Source organism: Melanaphis sacchari, unplaced genomic scaffold (assembly GCF_002803265.2).
Source record: "Melanaphis sacchari strain LSU unplaced genomic scaffold, SCAv2.0 Contig40_pilon_pilon, whole genome shotgun sequence".
Lineage (NCBI taxonomy): Eukaryota > Metazoa > Arthropoda > Insecta > Hemiptera > Aphididae > Melanaphis > Melanaphis sacchari.
In genome coordinates this window covers 1,796,906-1,823,574 of record NW_020271264.1, presented here as the reverse complement: position 1 = coordinate 1,823,574, position 26,669 = coordinate 1,796,906, and the positions used below count along the sequence as shown (strand labels likewise).

The 26,669-nt window shown below is 29.1% G+C and overlaps 1 protein-coding gene across 1 annotated transcript; it reads left to right on the top strand.

Moving 5' to 3' along the window:
* The first annotated feature begins 54 nt into the window (after nucleotides 1-54).
* LOC112597310 lies at nucleotides 55-26,660 on the top strand. The gene is made up of 21 exons (XM_025343293.1): nucleotides 55-518; nucleotides 10,509-10,783; nucleotides 12,249-12,410; nucleotides 12,960-13,348; nucleotides 14,696-14,809; nucleotides 14,909-15,058; nucleotides 15,181-15,294; nucleotides 15,961-16,088; nucleotides 16,410-16,647; nucleotides 16,720-16,812; nucleotides 17,290-17,424; nucleotides 17,555-17,803; nucleotides 18,173-18,287; nucleotides 18,716-18,909; nucleotides 19,516-19,671; nucleotides 21,013-21,371; nucleotides 21,460-21,602; nucleotides 22,210-22,387; nucleotides 22,464-22,626; nucleotides 24,484-24,793; nucleotides 25,590-26,660. Exons 1-21 carry the CDS (start codon nucleotides 466-468, stop codon nucleotides 25,862-25,864), a joined length of 3,993 nt encoding a protein of 1,330 aa, XP_025199078.1. The 5' UTR covers nucleotides 55-465; the 3' UTR covers nucleotides 25,865-26,660.
* The last annotated feature ends 9 nt before the right edge of the window (nucleotides 26,661-26,669 follow it).

The window sequence follows — 26,669 nt, the reverse complement described above, 5'->3', positions numbered from 1 at the left end:
GCAGCGGGGCTACATGCAATAGTATTATTATTATTGTTGTTGCAGTGCGTTACTCGTAAAATAATAATAATAATAATAATAAATAATAAATCACAGCCGTCGTTGATTCAATATCCGTGATATGTCGTCGAACGGCGGCGTGACGTTGTCATCATAGTCGCGGCCGTGCAAGACGCCTTACGATACACTGACAACTGTCGCGGGACACGGACACGTCTCTGGGTGCTTTTACATCTAGTGGCGGCGCCGCCGCGGGAAAACGGACTCGCGCGCGTTCCGTCCGTCGGTCCGGCGGCGGCGGCGTCGGCGACGATGACGGTGACGATTTCGCGGCGGCGTCGGCGGCGGTGCCGGTCGCGTCGTTGTTGTCGCCGTTAGCAGTAGTGTTAATAGTCGGCGGTCCGGGCTCGACGAGCGCGGCGTTTTCGGCGGTCGGAAACCGGCGGCGGTGGCGGCTGCGACGACATGGGAAACTATTGTTCGTCGAAACAAAAGGACGGCGGAGGCGGTTCCGACGAGTGAGTTAATTGTGCTTATTAACATTTAAATTTCCGTGTATCTAAAAAATATAATAATAAATCGTTCTTCGCGTTTCGTCTGAAACCGCACATCCTGAGGACCGAGGTATATGCTCGGTATGCGCGGTATGCTCCGCTTATTGTGGTAAAATCGGGTGTATACCTATAGAAACGGTCGTATAGAGATACCGACGTGTGCGCGTACTACAGACGGCGGCCAAAAGTTGTTTAGCTTGCATCGTATTACACATATTCACACACACACACACACATACACATATATATAATAGTAATATATACATACCTAAATAGTATTATGGTAGGAGCGACGGTTATTTTGACACCCTCGAAAACGATATAGGCCGTTTGTAAAATGGTTAATTATTTTGTATCGTACCATGATAAATCAATATGATGATGGTACTGCTGCGGTGCAAAGCCGTTATTAAATATTAGGCAAGTAACTATTCAATATTGAAGGGGTATGAGTTGGTGGTGAAGTCTCTCGTCGCGTGCAATCTCTGATTACAAAACTATAACTGAACAAGTTGTGAACTTTGGCAGCCCTATATTTTTTTATCGTTAAAACTGTGTCCCTGAGTGCTATATTATTATTCTTAGGTACCTATATTGATATAATTACTATATTGGTATGTTGCTGCTGCTACCATCGTACCTATTTATAAACAATAATAGTAACAAATAATGAGAGGTACCTAGTTTTAATTATTATTATTATTATGATACAAGAGCCAACCCTCCCTCGTGTGCGGTGTGATGGCACCGCGGAGGGGAAGAGTATTGTTTGTACAGCTGCTACTGCTACTGTTCACTATAAAAATATAAAGTAACTATATACCTATATATATATATTTAGTACGCTTATATGCCAGTGTCAAATTTGTTTTTTTTTATCAAAATATTATACTCAAATTTTGTAGGTATTGTTTTAACTTGTAAAAAGTAAACGACGCTCATCATCTGTCGACAAAAAGGAGAAAATTAAAAAAATCGTCATCATTGGTCCCTCCCTCCAACTCAATATAATCGTACTCTTACAATTCTTATTTCATATAAATCCTAGTTTTAATCATAACCAAAACGCATGTATTTCTTCTTTGGCTCGTCAATATGATCGAAAAAGTCTGATCAAGAACCTTACCTACATGCAAAAGATTGCTAATTTAACCGACACTATATATGTAATCTTGATAAATTTTTCATCAATAGCACTTAGAAATTGATTGCTTAAAATATAGGTACCTTTGGTACTTACCATCGATCTACAACAGTATATTTCTACTATACATAAACTTCACTTACATTGGTTATATGTCTACAATTTTGATTAGTGTAATGGGTAGGAGGAAAAGAAGTTTAATAAACTGCGAAACGCTCAATGTATTATAGCTTGTAGATATACTACTTGAAAATGTAGCAGCTTTATAGCTTATTATATCTTAATAATCATTGTCGAATTTTTTGAACTTAAATAAAATCAGTTTTCATTATCATAACATTGTATCTCAAGTCCCGTTGAAACTCTAAACTATGACATCGTAAAACTAAAAGTAATTAATTATAGTCTCATAGTCTTCAGTTATAAAGAAGTGCTAAAAAACTAATTTAAAAATGTTTTTCAAAAATATTTCTTTAACTAAATACCTACTCTCCTTCATTTCTTTAAAAATACTTTATAAAAAATCTTAGAATAACGTCAGTGCATGAACGGAAGTTAAATGCTTTTATATGAGATTCTACAATATACTATGTACTTCGCCCCATTCTAATCCACTTATAAAAAATTTATCGTCCTTAACTATTCCGGGTAATCCTTAAAGACTCGCTAATGGTGTTGCAATATTTTAAATAAATAAATACATTTTTTTCAACAATAATGATAATAGATTTGGATTTTAATTCATTTGCATTTTTTTTTTTTTTACAATGGCCTAACACGATGCTTTTCAAATTACTAATTTATTTAAAGTGTATATTGTTATTTTAGATAATTTTTTGGTCATAAATAATATTCTAGTAATTTAGTAGTTCTAGTTTCTTAGCAATAATTATATTAATTACTAATTAATTAAAAATCGATTAATGTTGTGAATGAGTGGATTTTTGCAACATAATAATCATATTTCATAATATTTATTTTCTTTTTATATATTTTTACATTTTCTGGTCGTATACCACCTATTCAGTATAGATGATAGGAATATAAGCATTTTGACTCAATTTTATATTATATTATAATTTATTAATAATTAAAGTTGTAAGGTTAGATTGCTTAGACTATATATTTTTGATAAAGGAACTAAAAGCCCGAAGCGATTATCCTCCACTTTGAGCTTGTATCAGTGTAATATAATATAGTAAATGCTCTTTTTTGTATAGTTTTTAAAATGCAACAATTAATATCTACATAATTTATTTTCGCTTTTAAATATAAATTATACTTTATATGTTACCTATATTTCATTGGTAGCGAGAGAAGTTTAGCTCAACATATACATATATATTTAGTAAAATACCTTTTTTGGGACCAGACACATGACTTAAAAGTTTTTACTACTACTTGAATGTTATTAAATTACGATTTTCTCTTACTATAGAATATTACTACAATTTTCATTTTTTAATTAAATTATTTTAAAAGTTTAAAACACAATTAGGTAATTACAAAAACTGTGATTAAATTGAAATTGTTTTATAAACATTTATAAAAATATATATATGTATTATGTATATAATACCTATTTGTTTGTTTTTAAGTTAGACAATTTATTTTTTTGTATTTTAACGTTTAATTTTAATTTTTGCATTTTATTATTTCAACATTAAATTGGGAAAAGTTAAAAATAATATTGAAGGTTTGAAAAATGTACTTTTATTAAAACTAAATTGATATGATTTTAAAGGGTTAATCATTATAATGACGAACAAATTAATATTTGTGGAGTTTTTTCACATTTTATTTGTTACCATTTTGTATTTGCATAGTCATCATAAATATTTATATAATGGGACGGTAGGTGATTATTTGTCATTATAGTGAACATTAGAAAGTGAAAGTGGTATTTTATTTTTTATTGTTATTCATGAACAAATAGTCACACACATATTATAATACTTAATTTTGTTGATTTAAATTGCAACAATCACTGTTTAATGTTCATATATCGTATTCATGTATAAATGTATATTATAACTAGATAGATATTAGACAAGACGTCGTTTTGTCACCGATATCGAAGTCTGTAACATAGCTTTCATTATCATCGTAATTCGTTGATTGTTCATCTGACAGGCGACGATTTACCCGACACGGACTAAGATTAATATAAAAGACCTAAAATGAATTGTCTAACGGCGTGACACGAGACCGGTCACGAACTTTCAGTAAAATTCCATAAAAATAATAAATATGTATAGGTAATCCCATGTATTTTGTTGAATTCTGATTTAAACGACGTTGAGACATTTGAAAGACGAACTTCGATTTAATATTTGTTACTGACCTTAGACAGATGTTAAAATGTACACTAATACATAATCAGTGGCGTATTTTCAATTTTTTTGTGGGGGGGGGTCTTAATATTAAATATAAGTTTATAACATTATAATAAAATACATACGAGTTATGATTTAATAATGATATTATTTATATTATATTATATTTCACTATTATTATGAAAATAAATGTCAATCAATAGTTAAACCCAAGTTATTTTTAAAAATATTGTAATACAAACATTAAAAACACATAATATAAATTAATATTATTTTTTTCTGGGGGGGATGGTCGAGACCTGGGTACCCCCCCCCCCCGTAAATACGCCACTGTACATAATATTATATACTAAATAATATGATTTTATTCCCTTCAACAGTTTTTGATAATTTTTATTTTTATAATAATCAAATGTCTTGTCAAATGGTATTTGTGCGTAAACAATTATTTTAAGACACGTCATTAAAAACATAGGTTTAAACTTAAAACATCCTATATTATCATTTAACGTCATGCCTTACGCTCCAAATATATAAATGTAGCTTCTCACTTACCTACTTGACTTACTATTAACCATGCTCGTATCAATTTTTGCTTTTATATTTAGTAAAAGTTATAAGTATGCTATTGCCTATTGATCTTGAGGCGATACAAACTCCTTTTTTTCAATATGTATCAGTATTTTTTTTATAAAAATTGTTAAGCAGACGATTTAAACATATATATACCTACTATCTGTATATTTTATATTATAAATAGAAACTTAAACGAGTAGTTTCTGATAACTTAATATACTAATGCCGAGTTATACAAAAATCGATAAATTTAATGGGTGACTAAAATTTAATAAGTCAATCATGGGCCAATATAGACACTAAATCATGCTTAAAGGACTATTAACTCACTTTTGATTCATTTAATGCTTAGTGATTGTTTATAATTAAAAACAACAGTACAATAGTCAACGATAATAGATTTAATGTAGAGGGCTATGATAACTAAAAATGATAATAATTAATATTAATACAGTCGCCATAAAAAATTTTTTAAATGGGATAAAAATCTCAGAAATTAAATAAATGCATTATCAAAGGAAAAAATTAGAATGAGCATATTTGATGAATCTCTGTATATTTAAACATACACATATTAACAGTTATTGTATTACGTACACTTTGTTTTCATACAAAAACATATTCTTGTCAGATTTTCATTATACAGATGAAATTTAACATTTAATATTAATACAATATTTTATATTTTACCTTTGTACTTAAGTAAAAATAAAAGATTTAAGTGTAGTAAATAAAAATTACAAAATAACTTAATAACTAAAATAACGCCGAATAAAATACAAGAAAATTAATATAATAATAACAAGAAAATGTGTATCAAAGAAATAAATTAAAATCGTTATTAATTGAATTAGGTATACCAGCTACCATTATTGAGTTGAATAATAATCGAAGAGAATAGCATATCAATAAGGAAAGGAGTTATGCGAAATATAAAACAAAAAAATATTTATAATACTATTATAATTTATTTTAAAATTAATAAAACTTAATATATGTAATTTAATATTTACTCCTAAAAAAGAGCATAACATAATAAGAATATTTTCTTTGATGATTTGCTAAGAATTTAAGGTTTCAAAAGTTACTAAGTTGTTATAATTAGAATAAGGAGGCCATTTGTTATTAAATTAAAAACTAATAAAACAAAAATTTGTAATGTTAATACATTTTTTTTTGAAAAAGTAATTAATAGATATTAATTGGTATTTACTTGACGTCAGTAAATGAATTATTTGCTTTAAAAATGTTTTAATTATCAAGAAAAATTAATGTATTAAAATAATTTATTGAATAGACAAAAATCAATCATAATAAAAAAAATTACTAGAACGTTCGTATAAAAAATTGTAGTCTAAAATACAGATATTATTTTTATAATTATTTTATATTTATAATTATAATTTTATTATTGAATACCTAAATATTAATAAATAATAGTATAGCTGTGTAAGTTTTAGGACCAGATAAAGGAAGAGGGGAGGCAGATGGGTCTCTTCATTCAATATTAATTGGTATATAATTGCTTAATTATAAGGCTGGGATTTCAATGCACTTTACATTGGTTCATAAAGCTACACAATGCTCGTCTTTACTATTTACGTTTCGTGTATTTCTAAATTAGAATAAAAAGTTTTTACTTTACATTTTTTGACAAATCTGGTTCTTTAAAGTTTTCTTCAAGATAAAAAAAATGAACTGCATTTTATAGGAACATTATTTTGAATTTTTATGGCTAAAAGCATTCTTTTAGTGTATTAATTACATCTCTAACCCTACCTTTGTAGTATGTTTATCGTATATAAATTATACAACAAAACCTGAAAAAACCTGGACCCATAATTTCTGAATCCAGACTTTATAAATACTATGCCAGTATGACATGACCGCATTAGTCTCTGGTCTGTACTATGTACTGACATTATTTATACACATGCATTTTTCTCAAGAATATCCAACAAATGATTCGTTATAATATTGTTATTTATTGTCTATTCCTACAGTAATAATAGACGACTAATTTAGTCTATGTGACTTGAAAACAATAACATAGTCCGTCACTTAATTGCCCGTTGACGGTAAAATGTATACTTACCTAATGTAAATACAACGTACCAGTATGATTTGATACACCGGCTCTCTTTCAGGATTGTTATTTTCAGTTAAGTTGAATATATTTGGTAATTTTTAGTAGATGTAAGCACAATGCCCGTTTTAACAAACAATTATTTACATATGTACATGTGCAGACGCTTATCTATATTATATATTTATGTATAGTCATAGGGTATTTATTAAATATACCTAACCTGCTCACAAAGATAAAACGTATAATGAAAAATTAAATATTCAGGGTCAGGATATTGCCCCAAAATCTATAGTAAAAAAAATAATCACATATTATTTTTGTGCTTTTTTTGATATTGGCGTTTATTATATAATCAAGTAAACTCATTCTTAAATAATAATTAAGATTGTCATTTTTATTTAGTCATGAAATCGATTAATTTGATTAATATTTAGATATATATAAGGCAGATATAGACATTATAAACGATTGTATGCTTGTACAGTATAATATGTACATACCATAATTCACCAAGGATGCTTTCGCCCATTTTTCTTTTATTAATGAATTTATTCAAATATTGATTTTAAAATTTTTAAGTAAACGATAAACATTTATTTTTTCAAATAAGAACTATTTTTCTATATTGAATTTTATAAAAGGCAATTTTCTGAAAATGTAAATGTAAATCAAAATTTAAACGAATAGTTTTTGAGATGTCTATACAAAGGATAATAGTCTTAAAAAATAATGGCTTTAAAAAAATATAGAAAGATGTAATATTTAATATAATTCTAATTCTAATTAGAAAGTTTTTATAAATTATGAAATGTTTATAGATTATAGGCGACATTAGTATAATTTTTAAATCATCATAGCTCTCCACATAATCAAAACCGATTATCATAAAAAAAAAATCATATTAATAAGTATTTAAAAATTATAAGAAAAATGGTATTCTTCATATTGCCGATAAATGAACCCTGTATACATGGCAATAACAAAACCTTTTTTAAGCATGATATTCAACTATTGTGTCCGGCTCTAATTGTATATTATATTAATTTATAAAGGTTATATATTAAATATTTATCTATATTATATCTAATAAATGTATAGAAAAGTTTCGAGAAGAAAATCATTAGTTGTTAAATATTATATTTGCGATACAAGTGGGTAGTACGATTATAATCTGAAGCGTGTGCCTGTAATAAATTATAATTTAAACTCTAATTTCTAAACTATGCATTTTAAATTTATGCATTATCCATTTAAAATAATAACATATTATTATATTTATCTATGATGCAATAAAAAAATATTACAATCCCGTGCGTATTCTCGTGAGTTAAATGATTATAATTTATAATAATTGATTGATGGAAGTTACTAGTTAGGGTAATTGACGTTTGAGCATTATATTAAATTTAATTTTATCTCATCACTCATTCTCTCTCTCTCTCTCTCTTTGTTTATTTATATGTATACAATCTATATAATTACTAACACGTATTTGTTTATAGATTATATATTTATATAATGATCAATATTCAATGTAGATACGAATGCAATGTACAATCTCAGTTGGACAATCAAATCATGATGATTAATTGATAAGCCTGAATTTAAATTTTAAATACCCTAAAGGCTAAAAGCTATCCAAAAAATGCTCTAAAAATATGATTTAACTCGATAGTTCCCTAAATTTATTAATATATTTTTTTTTATACACATGCAACTAAGCAAACAATATGAAAACAACAGTTTGACTTTCGACATTTTTAAAATATTTCTATAATACAGTATACTTAGGCACGAAAGATAAATTAACAATATAATGGAAATAAATGTGACCATAATGTATCTCCAACTGACCATTTAGTTATTATTTGTTTAAATCCCAGTAAGACACCATATTCGATAATAATTGGAAAGGATAAAAAATAATTTTATTATGTTATCAACTTATCGCATTCATTTATGTTTAATATGAATATATGTATAAAATAATTATAAATATATATATATATATATATATATATATATATATGAAAATAAAACTATTAAAGTAAATATTAGAAAAACATTAAACAATAGTTCTTGCTGTAATATTTTGAATTTCTTAATTTGCATTAAAATTTCGTACAATGATTTAATATATGTACTAAAAACTTATGAAATAGTCGGAAAATTCTAAAAAAATATTCTAAAAATGTAAAATATTGTCAATATTGAAAAACGTAAAAAAAAAAGTTTCACTTTAGAATTATATGTATTCATATGAAAAGAATTTTGTAATTTTTCTTAAGCACACACAAAATAATTGACTTTGTATTAAAATCTGGTCTCTAGTCATAACTAGTGCTCATAATTTTGTTGTGTGCGTGTTTATTTAGAATGTTTGATTTATTGTTAAGCAAGTAATAAATTCACTTCATGGGTAAACGTATAAAATTTTTAACTTTTTAAAGCGAATTTTCTAATTTTTAAAACTTTTAACACACATATTTTACGATTATTAAATAAATAAATTAAAATTTGAGTGAAAATTAATTACATTTAGTAATAGCTTTAAAAATCATCAAATGTATACGTCAAACAATTGTAAAATTAGTATATAATATTCAGTTAAAAAATTTTTAATTTATTTGAACTAGTTTATAATTAAACCATTAATTATTATTAATATAAAGGTACCCAAACATTTTTGATTTTTAAATACATATTTACATATAATATATTTAATAAACTTTTAGAGCATTAAATTTCAAACCCAAGTTAGTCATAACTCATAACAGTCATTATATTATACTGAATTAGAATAAACAAAAATATCGTGTAATTTATATGAGTATTTACCAACATGAGATTTTAATTGTACGTGGAAGATGATTTGGTATTTTTAAAGTATTACAAGAAAAATTTTTTTGAGCAACATTTTTTTTTTTTCTGTAGTCGTAGTAGTATTTGATGTGATTAACCGCATGGTCGCATGCGTATTTATATTACCATGTTTATATTTATAAGTTATGGCAGTCAAGCAAAGACGCGCCTGTGATCTCTAAAGTATGGATTATAGAAGCAGCAAAATAAGACGCACACTTATGATATAATTAGGTGTAATACTGTGGTATGCGTGTGAATAACGTAAATAAAATTAAGATTTTCTATCCCACCCCCGAAAAATCCACATACGCCACAGCTATTCGTATATTTCGTATAAGCTTTTTTCTCAGTGCCAAATTCGACACAAAACCTTATGTCGCGAAGCGATGATGGCGCGATGCTTTATATTTGGAACATGCGCGTGTTTGGCGCGCTCTCTTTTATTAAAATAATATATAATATTATTATATCGTCACGTACGGGACGTGTTCCAAAAATGTGTACATACGTAAACTATCAATGGTGTATTCAAGAGTTCACTTACACAATAATTAAATAAAAAATGATAAAAAAAAACCCTAACTAAAAAACAATAGATTGTAGGTCCACCATCACGAATTTAAATATTTTAAATCGTGACTCGCCAATTGAATTTGCTCATAGATCGCATAATATTGATTTCTTATAAAAATTTCAATTCTTATCGAATTTATCATTAATATTTTTTCAACGAAAATCTTAATGAAATGCAATTATTAACGTAAATAAATCGATAAACAAAAAAGCTCTCAGGGGGAAGAGTAATTGCCAATTTATAAGATTCAACATTGTGGTCTGTGGCTTTTGTGTTATATGCGGTCTTATGTTTTCAGTTCACTAATAGAAATATTAGTTGTCAGAATTAAAAATTAAATTAATTTTATTTTACTTATATTTTTATATAGATATTTGCAAAAAGCTCGTTATAAAAAAAGTCAAAAGAAAGCCGACAAGGCAACTAATGTGATATCTGTACCCAAAAAGGGTAAAAGCCAAGTCGCCGTATCTGTGGCGGCAACGACAACGGTGACCAACAGCACCAAAGCAGCACATGCGTCTAACTGTAACGTCGGTGGGGTGCCTTTTATAATTCCGAAAATTGAACAACCCGATGAACAGTCAACCACATCAACAATCATCTGCAAACCCTTTGAACCAAGCAACATATCCGCTGCCATAGGTAAAGTATTATATGCGTATAACCATAACTAATATACTGCACTTATACGAGTTATATACGTGACTCGTGAGCACAATTAGTATAAACTACAAAGCTATAATATGATTATAAATAACATTAGTACCTATTACTTAAAATAAAAAATAAATATCACTGTTAATAAAAATAAATTACCTAATTAATTAATAATGATGGAGAAGGAGGGTATTGAAAAAGGGCTCTTCGTATCCAGTAGTATTAAAATAAAACAAATTTAATTTTTTTGGTAAAATTTCAAATATGTCTCTACAGTCTACACAGTGTTACTATTTTTGAGTCCTGCAATATTCAAATGAATGTACCTACATTGAAAGTCTCTACATTAATATTAAGCTATATAATATTATATGGCTATAATTAGCCACACATTTATCAATATTTTAAATTCTTAAGTAAAATGTAAAATAACCAGTAAGGATGTACTTATAAATAATAATTTATCTAATTGAAAAATTATTACACAATAATATGCTTACATTAATACAAAAATATATTTTTTTTAATTGTGAATTATATAAATCATACGCACGGGTAAAAATTAGATTGTAATTTATAGTTTATAATTTTTTTTATTTTTAAATATATAGGTACGAAGTATTTTAGTGTCTTCTCGTAGTTGATGTCTTAAATTCTGTAAACTAAATATTTTTATAATTTATTGATATGGTTAAAGATAAATAATAATTATTTATACATGAATTTTTTTACTTTAAAAAAATAATATCTATTTAAAATTTTATTTTATTGTAATTCTAACAAGTGCATAACGTTTATAATAGAAATTCAAATAGCATAATATATTAAGTGAACAATTACTGACTTAATTATAGTGTAGGCTTGCTTGTAAAATATGGGATCGAACTTGTATAATATAGATAACACTCAAAAAATATCGGTTCCTATCCAAATACCTATAATATTATACAATATTAAATTTTAATCTCAAAGGTCAATCCGAAGGTGGCTTGTTACGAGCCATATTTTTTTAAACATAATAACGTTTCACCAAATTATTTACATTAAATAATAGTATCGATATGATGTAGGTACAGCGCAATATTGATTATTCGTAACGTAGGCTGTATATCCTGGTTATCGAAGCATTTGAATCTTTTTTTATAAAATCTACTTTTATTTTAAAATTATATCGACTTTATTATATAAGTAATAGGTGTAATAATTAAACCTAATTGGGTGATTTTAGATCTTTCTAATCACTATTGTAGTATGAATTGTCAACACTTTAAACTTCAGTAACTACTAAGTATATTATTGAATAAAATGTATTATATTATCATAAGTTTCGGCGTCTCGTAAAACATTATTATACATTTTACTAATTAGTAATTACACTGTGAAATACAAAGAAAGTCTTTGTTTGACAGTTTAGTAATATCTAAAAAAAAAAATAATATTTTCCCAATAGATAAAACACCAGAAAAATGTCTTCCGTTTACGTGTATACTATCGGATGAATTAAAAAATGTATCAATTGAGACGAAAAAATTGCTGCTTGGCGTTTTCGAACCGACTGCAAATCAAAAAATAAACAAAATTGTCGTCTACATCTGTTTGCCGGATAATAAAGGTAAGTGATCAACAAAATATTTATAGTTTTATTTCAGGCTTAATTTTCAAAACACACTACTGTTAGTTATATTATATTAGTAGGTAGATAGACTGCTAATAAATATATAATACATAAAAGTATTGATTATTGAGTATTAATGATGATCATCAACATGTTTGCTTTATCTATATGCTAGATATATTATATCTTATAATATCTATATATTATATATAATTAGAATTATATATCTAGTTTATGCAAAATATATATATATATATATTTTGTTTCAACTTTCGACTTCGGTTCATTATACACTTATAATCGGTTTACTGTTTACTTATGAGTTATGCATGACTGCATGGGATATAAAAACTTAAAATTATTAAAATAAAATGTTTCTTGTCTTTATTTCGTAAAGCTATAAAAATGTAAATCGAATTTTTTATGTTTTAACAAGAAAATACGTATTTAAAGTTAAACACCTGCTTACTGCCTAAAAATAATTTATAACTATAAATCCGTGCGTGATGTTATCAAACAATTTTTGAAACTTAATGTAACTAATAGGATTTCCAGACGAAAGACAAAACCTGTACAAAAATGTGCTACCGGCAATCCGGTCGAAATGCACGGAAATTGGTTACGAACTACATGTAGTAGACCTATATTGCGACCACCAGCATCAACAAGAATTCGGACAGCTAGACAACGCTGTCCGGCTGGCGGAACTGCGCCGGCAGAACCGCTTCGGTCACGTTGTTCCTGTTGTCTTCGTGGACGACTCGCTGGGTCCGCCAGTTCTACCCCATGAGATGACCAAACAGGATTTCGATCTGGCCAGGATCAAAACGCCAGACACCAGTAAACTGATCGAAAAATGGTACACACTAGATGCGCAGAAAAACAACTTCGAGCTCCGCAACGAGATGATGTTTGAAACGACATTCGAGACTCAGGTATAGTACATGTAATAATAAATTATGGGTAATAGATATTGGTACACGCGTATAGAGCCATGCGTGGCCTTCGATTTTTTTTTGTATAGTAGAAAGGTCTAAAATACAATTATGGCAAGTATATTTTTTTGGAATACAAATCAAATTATCGAATTTTTAAAGCTAAATTTTTATAACCTACATGATAATATATACATAAATATAGTTAAGTTAATTAAATATACGTAATTCACGGTCTAATTTATCTAATTTATAAAAATAATAAAATGGCTTTCATACTATTGGATTTATTACAATTTAAATAAATACAGTTTTTTTTATATTAGATTAAGTTATATAATTTATTTTTGACTAAGAACTTTAAAACTAGGTTAATACGTTGTCCATACGTTTGAACCAATTGCTTTGTCTAGGACCTAGGCTCTAGGGTACTGGGAACATTGAGGTTGCTGTTTATCATCGTCTGCGTACTGAAGGCATTCTTTAATTATGATTATGTAGTTGACTGAAAGTTCAGTTCTGCAAGTAGTGCATATTGGTTTTTCTTCCTTTACCATGGTTATCTGTATGTTAGTCAGATATAAGTCTGTTGATAATTATTTCATCTCTTCTATTCAATAGGAGGGTTAACCAGCTGAAGATATATATTTTATAAGTGTTTAAAGTTTAAAATTGAATGACATTTTTTAACGTGTAAAATAGTTGGTTTTTTATTTTGTTGTAATTAAAAACAAATGTCAGTAGGTACTTAAAATTTTCACCAATTTTTTTTTTATACGTATAATCCAACGTTTGTGGTATAATTTTCAAACAATTTTACTCTTTTTGAGTTATTTATAGACATTTAAAATGTTTATTTTATAGACACAATGTTGTTTTTAAATGCAATGTTTTATGTAAAAATAATTCCACTTACTAATAGATTATAGTAAAATACATTATTTAATCGTAACATAAATATACATATTAACATAATCAAACAGATCGCTTTCGCTTAAAATCATTTTCTGCATACAATAATTAATTGTTGAATTAAAATGGAACACACACACGTGACAACTTTCTCAATAAAAATGTACACTCGTCACCTACTGTTCAAAACAGCGGTTACCTATTTTTTCATTTTATTCTTATCTTCTTGTATTGTTAGAGTATTCTATAAATTCTTAAATTTTTCTTCGTTTAATATTGTTTGTACAAACATGGTATACTTTAATCATATCATTACAATATATACAATGCACATTTTATACATGACTGTTCTGCCCGTTAGATATTTAAATAAATATATTTATTTATGGTGTGTTAGTATTTTTTATCAATATCATATTATAATTTTTTTTTCAGGAAGCCGACGAAAAACAGTGGCACGATGAAAAAGTACAGCTGCAAATCGCACTCATGAAGATGTTTGATTCGAAATCTTCACAGAACGGTTACGATGAACAAGTTTTTCAACAGGTAAACTGGCAATTAAATATTGGTAAATTGTTATTGATTTATGTGGGTCGAATAATAAACCCAATTATTTGGAAACTGGACATTTTATTACGTTTATAGGAAATTCTTAATGAGATCATGTTGAACGCCGAATTGGCTAAAAGGTCTGTGTGGATTATCAACAATTACGACGTGATTTCCGATCACAAATGTAAAACTACTGCGATGGAATCCAAAAAGAGACTCGAACAAATTAGCAAACAGTTGAAGGTATAATATTCATTTATTTCTAACTTAATAAAATATTATTTTTTTTGTAGTTTTCTCATAGATTTTTTTTTTTAATTTTTCTATATTTTATAAACATTTGTATATGCATTTGCTTGTTACAGAATGAACTGCCTGAAACCAATATCATATTTTACGAAATATCCAACGCGACGGAATCTATAAAGAAAATAGGATCCGTATTAATGTCTATTATCGAATCTATAGACAAGGAAAGTGTAAGTATAGCATAGTTTATATATAAGTGTCTAATACACGATACAAATTTAACCATTATAAAATATAGTAATAATATATAATTGCTTGGATTCGAAAGAAAAGTTATTAAAAGGATACGTGGTCCTGAAACTTTAAATTTTTAACTAGTCATGATGTAATTAAAAAGGTCATGCTAAAATTGTTTTCAAAAATATGAGATATCCTTTCCCTTATGATCTCTATTAGTAAATAATTTACAGTTTACCGATACTGTACACTGAGATATCTGTGTACAGTAAATACTATTAAAAAAGAAGCAAAGATGGAAGTAGACGGATTAAGCAGTTTCTATCTCTAGAAACCCTCGAGACAAAAATAAAAATACTTCTAAAGTTGTGTACATTGAAAATAAAAATAAAATTTCGGATGTTTAAACCTCTTATAACGACACTTTTTCTATTTGCGACATTAGACCTATTATTAATGTTCATCATGAATTGATTTTAAAGCAGTTTAAAAACATTGAAAATACATCGCTAACATTTCAAATTTAGACAAAATTTGTTAAAATCACTAGTATCAATAGTATAAAACTATTTTATAATCAAAAGTTCTTAAAAATTTGAATTGTGATACTTTGAAAATTTAATACTGTTATTATTATTATTATCGATATGTATGTATAGGAAAAACAAGAGCCAACGTATGGTATAAGCGTAAAACTGTTGGAAGAGCTGAGGATACAAGCGTGGTTCGGATACAACGCGGCCAAACGGGCTGTTCGCCGGGATGAAGCTATGGAACGTGCTAAAAAGTAAAAATTATTATAATATGATATATAATTTAATAAATAAAAATAGCTACTAACTAAATCATAAAAGAGATTGAAATAATTTATTTATCAGGTATTAACTTATAAAAAATCTCCTTTTGTAATATTTAAGTAGAAATGTAATATATATTTATCCTGTTGGGATTATTTTACAAAATCTGTGAACAAAATCAAGATCCATTGATTAAAATTCCAAGCCAAACGTTGGTTGTTTTTTCCAACTGTTTTGTGGGTGCACATGTTAATTTATATGATTATCTGTGGAGTGCGAATACAATAATTTATCTGTATCGATGCACGCAGATATTTGACGAATGCGGACGCAGCGTACCCGTTGATCTTGTACGGACCATCGGGGTCAGGCAAGACCACGGTGATGGCGGCCATAGCGAAACAATGTTATCTATGGAATAAAAATGCAGTAGTGATGGTGAGATTCGCCAACGCATCCGCTAATAGCTCATCACTGGAGCAAACGCTCCACTCACTAGTCGTTCAATTGAATCTTGTGGATAGCGGGAAATGTACTTGGTACAAGCACGTGAGTTTTGTTTCAAAAAAAATATACTTAAATTCCGTTTTATTATGTTTTTTTCACCACCATCGTTTTCAGGACGTACAACTATACTCTGAACAAATAACACGTCTGTTGAGTTCGATTGGATCGAAATGGCCGGTGGCGTTGATCGTTGACGGATTAGACCGAGTAATTATTACTACATTTTAGATAACATTTCTCATAAAGTTAAAACTTATAATTAAACAGGATTGTGTATTTTGTGTAAATACATTTATATTTAATTGTCGTAAAACGTAACATATAATATCATATTGAAACGTTTATTTTAATTTTTACAATGTTAAGCTCATTTTTTTCAAATTTTATTTTGGAAGTATCTATCACCAATATTTTCGCTTTTTAAAAAAAAATTCTACACCCCATATTAATGTGATACGGTATACGATTAGTTTAGATAATAAAATCAAGGCTTAATGATTAATTTAAATTTATAATTTGCATATACAAATTAAAAATATAATTTTTTGTGCATTATTTGAGATTTTAAATGTATTTTTGGGTTTTATAGTGCGTCATATTTACAGTTATATATATGGTTATATTTATACAAAGTTCCTGTCATTTATTTTGTTTTCATCACGTCATATTCGTTTGTGTGTATAGTTCGAGAATGATTTTGTGGATTGGATACCGCAGTCACTGCCCAACAACGTCAAGATCATAGTATCAGCCTCGGAGCCTTCAACACATCTAAATCGATTGTATCAAACCATAAAAACAACGGATTCATATATACGGGTTAGTAATAATTTATAACTTATTAACTTGACCTATTACCTATAAGTATTATTATAATTTATGTTATTGATTTCTCGTATGTTTAATATCGATTCTCATGGTTAAATTATACTTCATTATATATTTACAGATAGCAGACTTGACGGACGAACAAATCAACTCCTTATTATCGGTAGCGATCATCCGACCGATTGGTGGCATCGGCAGCAGTGGTGAAACGACAAAAATCGACTGCAAAACGGTAATCATCAAAACACCGTTAGAATTTCAAGTGAGCTTGTTGTGTTCTAAAATACGAAATTCGAAACAACCATCTTCGTCAGAAAAGTGGGTGGAAGCTATTTTCGATAACATTGAATCACATCTCGGCAAAGACAAGGTACAATATATCTTAACTTAATTATAATTTATATTATACCTTCACAAATAATTATATAACATAATTTTTGGCTGCTATGTATATATAATATAAATAATAAATAAAATTCAAGTATCAGTTGGCATCATTTATTTATATTAATGATTCGTTAATCACTTTCAAACCCGTTTAAAAATAATTAAAACTGTAATCGTTAAAAGAATATAATGATAGGTATAGTGCAAAAATTCTAACATAGAGATTGATCGAACATTTAAAAACGGTGCCATATAAAAAAATAAATTTATAATCGGTTCGGAATCAAAACGTTTTATAAACTTCGTAAATATATTATTATTAACAAATAATATTTACTTGTATTATTTTAAGGTATCCACTGTGATTGGCCACATGTGCGCCACCCGATACGGTTTACTTGATTCGGAGTTGGTTGAATTACTATCTTCGGAAAATGAATTTCGAAATCCAGACCTTTCCGTCACTGGTATGTTATTAATTATGTATAATATTCGTATATTTAAGGCTATAATGTGAAATGTTATATTGTATAAAAATAAAATACGTCAGTTGCGACTATTGCGAAGATAGAAGATTGATATATTGTGCATAATGGTAGCATAACCAAAACCAACAGTCCTACACACATAAATGCTTGTAATAACTAATAAGTAAAAAATCGGGAAAACCTCACAGATATTCCTTGAGAAAAGGAACAAAATCGTTCACTTAAAAAAAAAATTATCATGATTAATAATCTTTTAAAAAAATAATTAAAATACAAACAAAAACAAGATTTATACCAATATTTGTTAAAATATTAGATAATATGAGAAAAGTAATTAGATAATCCAACCGTTAAATCAATTATGTTAAGTTGACGAAAAATTGTATTATTATCGTATCATATTTCAGCGATTCCGACGTCAGCCGGTCTCTTCTGGGCGATGTTTAACGAGCTGATGTCGTCGTTTTTGTACTGGTTCAAAACGGATCGGTACGCAACGACCCGGTGGAAAAATGCCGTAGTCGCCGAAGTAGCTAGTCGGCGTTATAGTACGTCTATCCAGCGCATTAACAAAAAAATACTTTTATACTTCGAAGATCAGGTATACACTGTGCAGTTATACAGATAGGTATGAGATATAGTATGAGGCCCCCAAATTATGATGAGTTCATTTAAAAAAAAAAAATTTAACTCGTAATAAGGTTTTATACATTTTTTATGTGTTTTTTATTTTCCTTGAGTTTGTTTAATGTTTTCTGTAAGTATACAAGAATATAATACACAAAACTAGATACATTAAAATGAAATAACTTATATGTTATGACACGAAACATACTTATACGTTATACGTAATATTGCATAACTATTGATGATAAAATTAATTTTAATTTTACTTTATTATCTCATGAGTAAAATAAATATCAATGTTTAAAAAATGGTGTGTAAAAATATGTATTTATATTTATTATTTATAAATTGAAAAATATATTAACACATTATTTCAAATGATTTTACGGAAAGTTAAATAAAATAAATAATAATGGGACTTAATCCTCCTTCCCGAAAATTGTTTTCTATTTTTGACATTAGAATTTAGATTACTATACATTTAAGTTTAATCTTTCCGACTTTCGAGACTACTAATATGAAAAGTTTACCTAATTATTTTGATTTTTAACGGTGTATTATATTCTTTGTTCGGTGACAGGTGGTGTCGAAGGACGACTGCGGTAAGAAGAGTTTGCCGAAACGCAGGAAACTGGACGAGTGCACTCACCTGACGGACCAGGCCGAAACGATCAAACAATTTTTCAGCAACCTTGACTGGGTTTTGGAAAAATTGAATCATGGAACGGTACTTCAAGTAAGTCGAGTATTCGATTTTCTCACGTCGATTAAAAAGACGCGACTACGGTGATATATAATAATTAATAATGCTACAGATAGCGTACTAAAATACCTGTGTAGGATGATCACTTTCTACCTATACTCTCCATTACTCTAAATTTTAAAATAAACGAATATTAAAAAATTTAAAATATGATAGCAAATACGATTAATTATTAGGATACATTTTTCATACAATACGCCTTAACATATTATATATTATGTTACTATTATACTTGCAATATATTGTATTTCTCTCTCTAATAATAGTTTTGCAAGTATTTTTAAAGTAATTTCACTACTATTATCAAGAATACTTGTTCAATAAATAAAGTATTTATTTTCAAATCTATTTTGAATGTTTCAGCAGACTCAATGCAAATATTCTGATTTAAGCATACTTTTAAAATTTTAATATTATCAAGATATAGAGATAACTTTTTGTTTATTATTTATACCTACATAAAAAAAAAGATTTTTCATTTAAACGGTTTTTATAATCACTACTTTTTAATTTTACTATAAATTGCATCCTTTTTTTTACATAATACTTTGATATTTGTAAACCTTATTCTATAATAATAAATTCCATATTTTTATATGAGCATAAAAGATAAAACTTGTACATGGAAAAATGCAAAACAAAATTTTTTGCAATTTTATATTGAAACCTAAGTTATAAACAACTATTTTTGTGAAACCAGCGTTGAGTGACAACAAGTAAGAGACATATGAGTTATACGTATTTTATAGTCGTGAAATTTCCATGAACCCACATGACAGTCACCTTTGCAAACGGTATATCCCACAACAGGGCTGTATAATTATTTCCAAAATATCTTAAAAAAATTTAAATAACTTAATAGTTGTTGCTGGTAAATTTTTTTTTAGTAAGTTAAAAACAGCTTGACCATTTTTTATTTATAAATCTAGTAATTAGACATTTTAGTCACTATAGACAATCTTTAACTCATAACAACGTCTAGAAAATATTCGTATACAAGCGTATATACAGGTCATAGGTGACATTTGAAGGAAGATAACTAAGGATGCAATTCCCTCTTGGTAATATTCTAGATGTAAAACAATGTCCCTTTCAACATAAGAAAACAGAATATGAGGTAGCAAAAATTGATTGGAAAATGATTGGTTAGTCATAAAATATTTCTGATGCAATTTTGTTTTATCAATATCGGTTTTCTCAATTTACATTCCAGAAATTATTTTTTTTATTCCTGCACACCTAATGTTTTCCTAGTGTATGCGCGTGTAGAATATTTTATAGTACATAATATTATTCTTATATTCCTCTATACAGTTACTGGATGAACTGTCAGTACACGCCCAAGAGCCGGAAGCACGTTTTCTTAGAGACTTCCTATCATCTGCCATGCCAGCCGTGATGGACAACGGTTATCAGCTGTTCTCGCAGATGTCACTGTACCAGCCGATGGCCGACCGGTATCGGGCTTTGATAAACGCGCCTCCTTTCCCAACACTGATGCCTCTAGTTCCAGTGGACGCTGCAACGCAGTTGTTAGAATCCACTGTGCCGCTTTCGGATAGCCTCGATGCCACGGGGAGGTTCGACTTAGTCAAACGATTCAATGATGACGCAAACTATGTGATCACCGTCAGCACCGGGCAGAAAGAGATAAGCGTGTGGGACGTACACACGTGAGTTCGCCCGAATATATTATAAGGCCGTCGGGGAAGTCAACTTGACAGGTTTTCTTTTTTTGGGTCCATGTATTTGGGTATACAGATGTTCGAGGGTACGTACGCTCAAGGGAATCCTTCATCCGACTGCGCTGAAACTGATCGACAATCAGCGTTGCATAGTGTTGTGCGAACGAAAACTAATCGTCATCAACTTGGCGACTGGAAAAGTGATCAGCAAACTGAAAGGTATGCTTATGATATTATAACAATCAGAGAACATTTATCATTATAGTTACGTTGCACTGGACCTGAACCTGACGGCTGACTGGAACCTTTATTAGTTTTCTTAGAAAGTATGACGACATTTTCTGGCATACCTACGGGTTTCTTTGGTTTTAAAAAATTGAGACCGTATTTCATTAGTTTTTTTTAATAAAACAAAATATATATAATATAATATTCTATAAGTAGCTTATAATTAATTAGTTACGCGGTATGACGACTTTTTTTGTCGTTATGATACAATAATTATACTAGTTATTCTTGTGAGAGCTATACAATTTTTTTTATCTCTCCTTTGTTTATCCAGCTTAAACTTTGAAAACCTAATTCATAACAATGCAAAATATCAATATCTCGAAATCCTATTTCCAAATATTTTAAAAAGTAGAACCGGGATGATAACATTTTAAAATCCGGAAATCGGAACCGTAGTATTAAAACTAATGTCCTCAGAATTATAATATTATAATTCTATTACATTGTCCTACTACGGCTAATATAATTCCTACTTCCTAATGCAAGAGACTACAATTGGTTATTGTTGAACGCGCGAATTTTCATTTTTCTGTAGGGGTAATGAATCAAAACATGCCTTACTTCGGTTTGCATAGTTCTACAAAACTCGTGGCGTTAGCCAGAAGCCGGATGCACGTGAACTTGATCGACATCGAAACGGGTACGATCGAGGCATACTTCAAAGCTGGTGAAGATAGATTTTTGAATTCGCTTCTTGTTTCCGGAAACGGAAGGTAATGTAGAAAATGACGATTACCATATAACGATTCGTCAATGCTTTTTTTTAATCCATCGTCATTTTTGTTGCAGAGTCATGGTATGTGGCGACGAAACGCAAAAACCTTTCCCACTGCTCGTGTGGAACTTGACCTCCAGACAGTTGATGTACGACTTGCGCATACCATTCCATGAATTCATTACGCGACTCGCAGCCATCACTTACGAGGGTCATTACGTGTGCTGCGTTGCTCAAGTAATATTATTTTAATTTTCTTATATTGAGATCTGTCAATAATATTTAAAATTGTTAAATAATACAAATAACTTTTCGTATTTGTTTATAAATGAGAATTAACAAATGACTTAGGAACTAATTTTATCTAAATACATTTAATTTAATATGTAGATGCATATAATTATAATTTATAACAATGAAAAATGAAAATAAATTAGCTAGCATAAATAATCTGCAACCAAGGCCGTATATGAGGGGATTTTAAGGTTAACCCCCTCCCCCTGAAATATTTTATGGTTAATAAATTTAATTTATGTAAGTAACTTAATTATAATAATTTACCATATGGCCATGTGGGTACCAAATAATATGATAACTATGTTTGATTATCGATTATATGTATTATTGTTAAACATTTTATTATAATCAAGCTATTACAAATTCTGATGGCGTTTTCTATAATATACCTAATATAATATTATATATATTATATTATATATTATTTTATATTATATATTATTATATAATACGTAGATAAGTTACACGCGATTAAAGACGATTTTTTTTCGGACGAAACGTCTATAAATATTTAATAAATTATCGCTTGTATTGTCATTTTATCGATATGTGAAACACGTGGATGGAAAATCACGACGGACTAAACGATTTATAGAAATTTATAAAGCAATTTAAATACATTGGATGAATTACAGTTAAAACGTGATATTGAAACGTCATCAAAAGCTTTACAATTGGGAAAAACTATTATAACCAGTGACTTTCTTATAAGTATAGTCACAGCATCTGTACTTTTTACCCAAACATTACCATTGTGTAAGAATTTACAGTTTGTAAATTGTAATTTGACCGAAGCATTGGAATATGTTGATACTGCAATGTTATATGAAATACATGATATGCGGAGTAATATAGATATTAAATTTTCCAAAATTTTTGAAAAAACTAAGGACCTTATAAAATCAGTTGATAGTGAAAAAGATATAAAAATACCAAAAACTGTTGGACGTCAAAAACATTGAATTAATGTCGTTACAAATTCACCTGAAGAATATTTCTTTTGAAACTATTAGTTACATTACCAACTTCGACTTCTACGCCAGAATGTATATTTTTAACCATGAAAAGATTATAAAATTATTTACGTAATTCATCAGATTTAGAACGGTTTACAGATTTAGCTCTTTTGAGTGTGCACAGGCAAATTAAAATCGATCCGAATGAGGTTATCGATCGTTTTGCCAAAGAAAAAAAAGCGTCTACTAGATTTCATGTTATAAAATATTTTTTTAAACAATAATTGTATATAATATCAATTTACTGTAAAATATTCTAAAATAATTATGATATATTGATATAATAAATAATAAAATATCATTTTTTTTTTTGTTTTGTTTAAAATAAGTGTTAGTTGTTTTTTGAAAATATTATTTGATTTAAGCTCCCCCCCCCGAAAATTTGTTCCAGCAACGGCCTTGTCTGCAGCAGCAGTATGTTTTGTAATCAAATCAGTAATCAGATAATTAACAAAAAATAAATTTAAACACGATGTTATAGGTATAATAATATTTTATACATTTTTAATTACTTGTATTACTCTTGTATAAAGTTGTAAAACGTAGGTAGTGCTGGTAACATAAATAACTTAGAAATTAACAAATTAAAACCATCGACATAACTTTATTACCGGAAATTAATTTTTCAACTTTTACCTAATAGTTATTCTCTTGAAAAAAAAATAATCAGGAACAACTGCATAGAACGACACAGACTATTCAATGCCCCGAAATTTATTGCACTGCACCCGTAACTACGTTATCATGATATTAATAGAGTTCATCTTTAATTTTCCTATAGGAAGTCGACGAACCCGGGCCTAACTTCATAGTGGTGTACGACTTACAGTCGGGCACGCTGTTCAAAAAGTGGAAGCCCGGCGTGAACTGCGTAGCGCTAGACATATCGTCTAAGGACGGATGTGTTCTGAGCGGCCATGAGAACGGCCACATATGCATCTGGGACTTGACCACCGGAAACTGCCGGTGGACGCTCAGTGGCCACGTAGCACCAGTCACCAGCCTCCGACTAGATCCAACCGGAGGTACTTTCGTGTCGCTAGACACGCACGCCCGAGACCGAACGATCAAACTCTGGAATGTCACAACCGGTAAGTAGTGTTACGATCGTTGTGCCTTAAATGCTTTCAAGTCTCAGTAAGAAACCGAGACTTTATAACAACTGTAATAAACAAAAATTGTTTGTTTGGGGGAAAATCGAGTAGAACTTAAAATATGTGCAAGGATTGAAATTATTCTAAAAACACAAAAATATTCAAAATGAATTAATAAAAGTAAAATATATTTTTAATAAACCTTTATGCAGTTAGTCTATTTTTGTATAATTATTAATTATAAGTATCTACTACCTATACACCAATTTTATCAAAGTAAAATTTATATTGTTCAATTACCTTTCTACTGTAAGAAACAATAAAAATAATCAAAATACATAACTCATAATTTGTTTAGGTATTTGCTATACATATAGAAATCAAACATGGCTAGAATCGGAATAGAAATACATATAAATACAAAACAAGATAAAATAGATTATCTCAACTTTTCGGTTAAATTATGAGAAGAAAATACTCGGGGTTGGTTAGAATGACTACGTGGACATGGATTTAGAAGGAAAAAGAAAGGGGGGATTAAAGAAAAACTTATAGTCAAAATAAAGAATGACACAAAAATAGCTTGTGTGAGTAAAGCCTAAATGAAGTCCAGAGGCCCTTGTGGAGGTGAAAGATTAATAAGCAAGGCCAATCTCATATAGTTGGGAGCAAAACGAAAAGAAAAATGAAACAATTAACGTGTTTAAATATTGTAAATATTAAAACGTTATGTTGTTCATATTTATATACTCGTAAGTACTTACGTTTATTATTTCGTTTAAACTGCCTGCAGGTCAACTCGTCTCGGAGTATACCCCAACTAACCCGATAACGGCGTTCGAAATATTGCCTGGCGGCGAATTTGTGGTTGTCGCGTCTTCGGGCTCCGCGCACCCGACGGTCCTACAGCTCCGCGGGCCACAACAGTCCGCTGACGTGCAAACTACGACGACGACAACTACTACTTACGGCGATGAAACGACGCTGGAAGTGGACTTATCGTTAGACTTCCGAGACGAAGTGGCGGCAGCGGCCCCGGCTTCGACTTCCGCCGCTGTGTCTAGATGACAGCCGCCGCCGATGATGGACTACGACGATACAACTGCCAGATCGGAACGAGGACGAGGAAACACGTTTGTCACTGTAGGTCTCCGCGAAAGATTTCATAATGTTCGTACTATCCTGTTGAAGATGGCGACGGCAATTATGGTTATTTCATGTTAATCTCGTTGATAATAGACATCCTCCTCCTCTTAATTTTCCTGTCATACTTGCTTTACTCGTACATCACACACACACACGATACATACACACACACACACACACACTGTGTAGTAACCCTTGTCGAATGTTGACTGTTATGAGTCTCTTCTCGGTCAACTAAAATATAGTCATGAACACAGTTTTCAAAAATCAGATTTCTTTACTATACCATCATTACTGTTAATTCTACTAACTACTGTTTACTACTAGTATTATTACTATAACTACTACTACTCATCGCGCTGTATATGCCTTACACATCCAAACGTACTTCTATTTTTTTATCTCCTAAGACTGATCCTAATTGTAAGATAATGCACAAAAAATGTAGACGAAAAACCAAATTATTTTCATTCGACTACATCTATGATATTTAATAATACATAACATTGTGTTCTGTTCATCTTTTTAATCGTATATTTCAATCGGTATTACTCTTCTCAAACATCGTTATTATTAACCGACACAATATTTTAAGTCTTAACATTTTAATATTATCATGAATTGTCTTTTAATCGTTAAGGGTTTTAAATGAAATAAAAACAAAAAATTCAAAGTAACAAAATGTTTTCTTTCTTTTTTTATGAAAAAAAAAAAAAAATACATAACA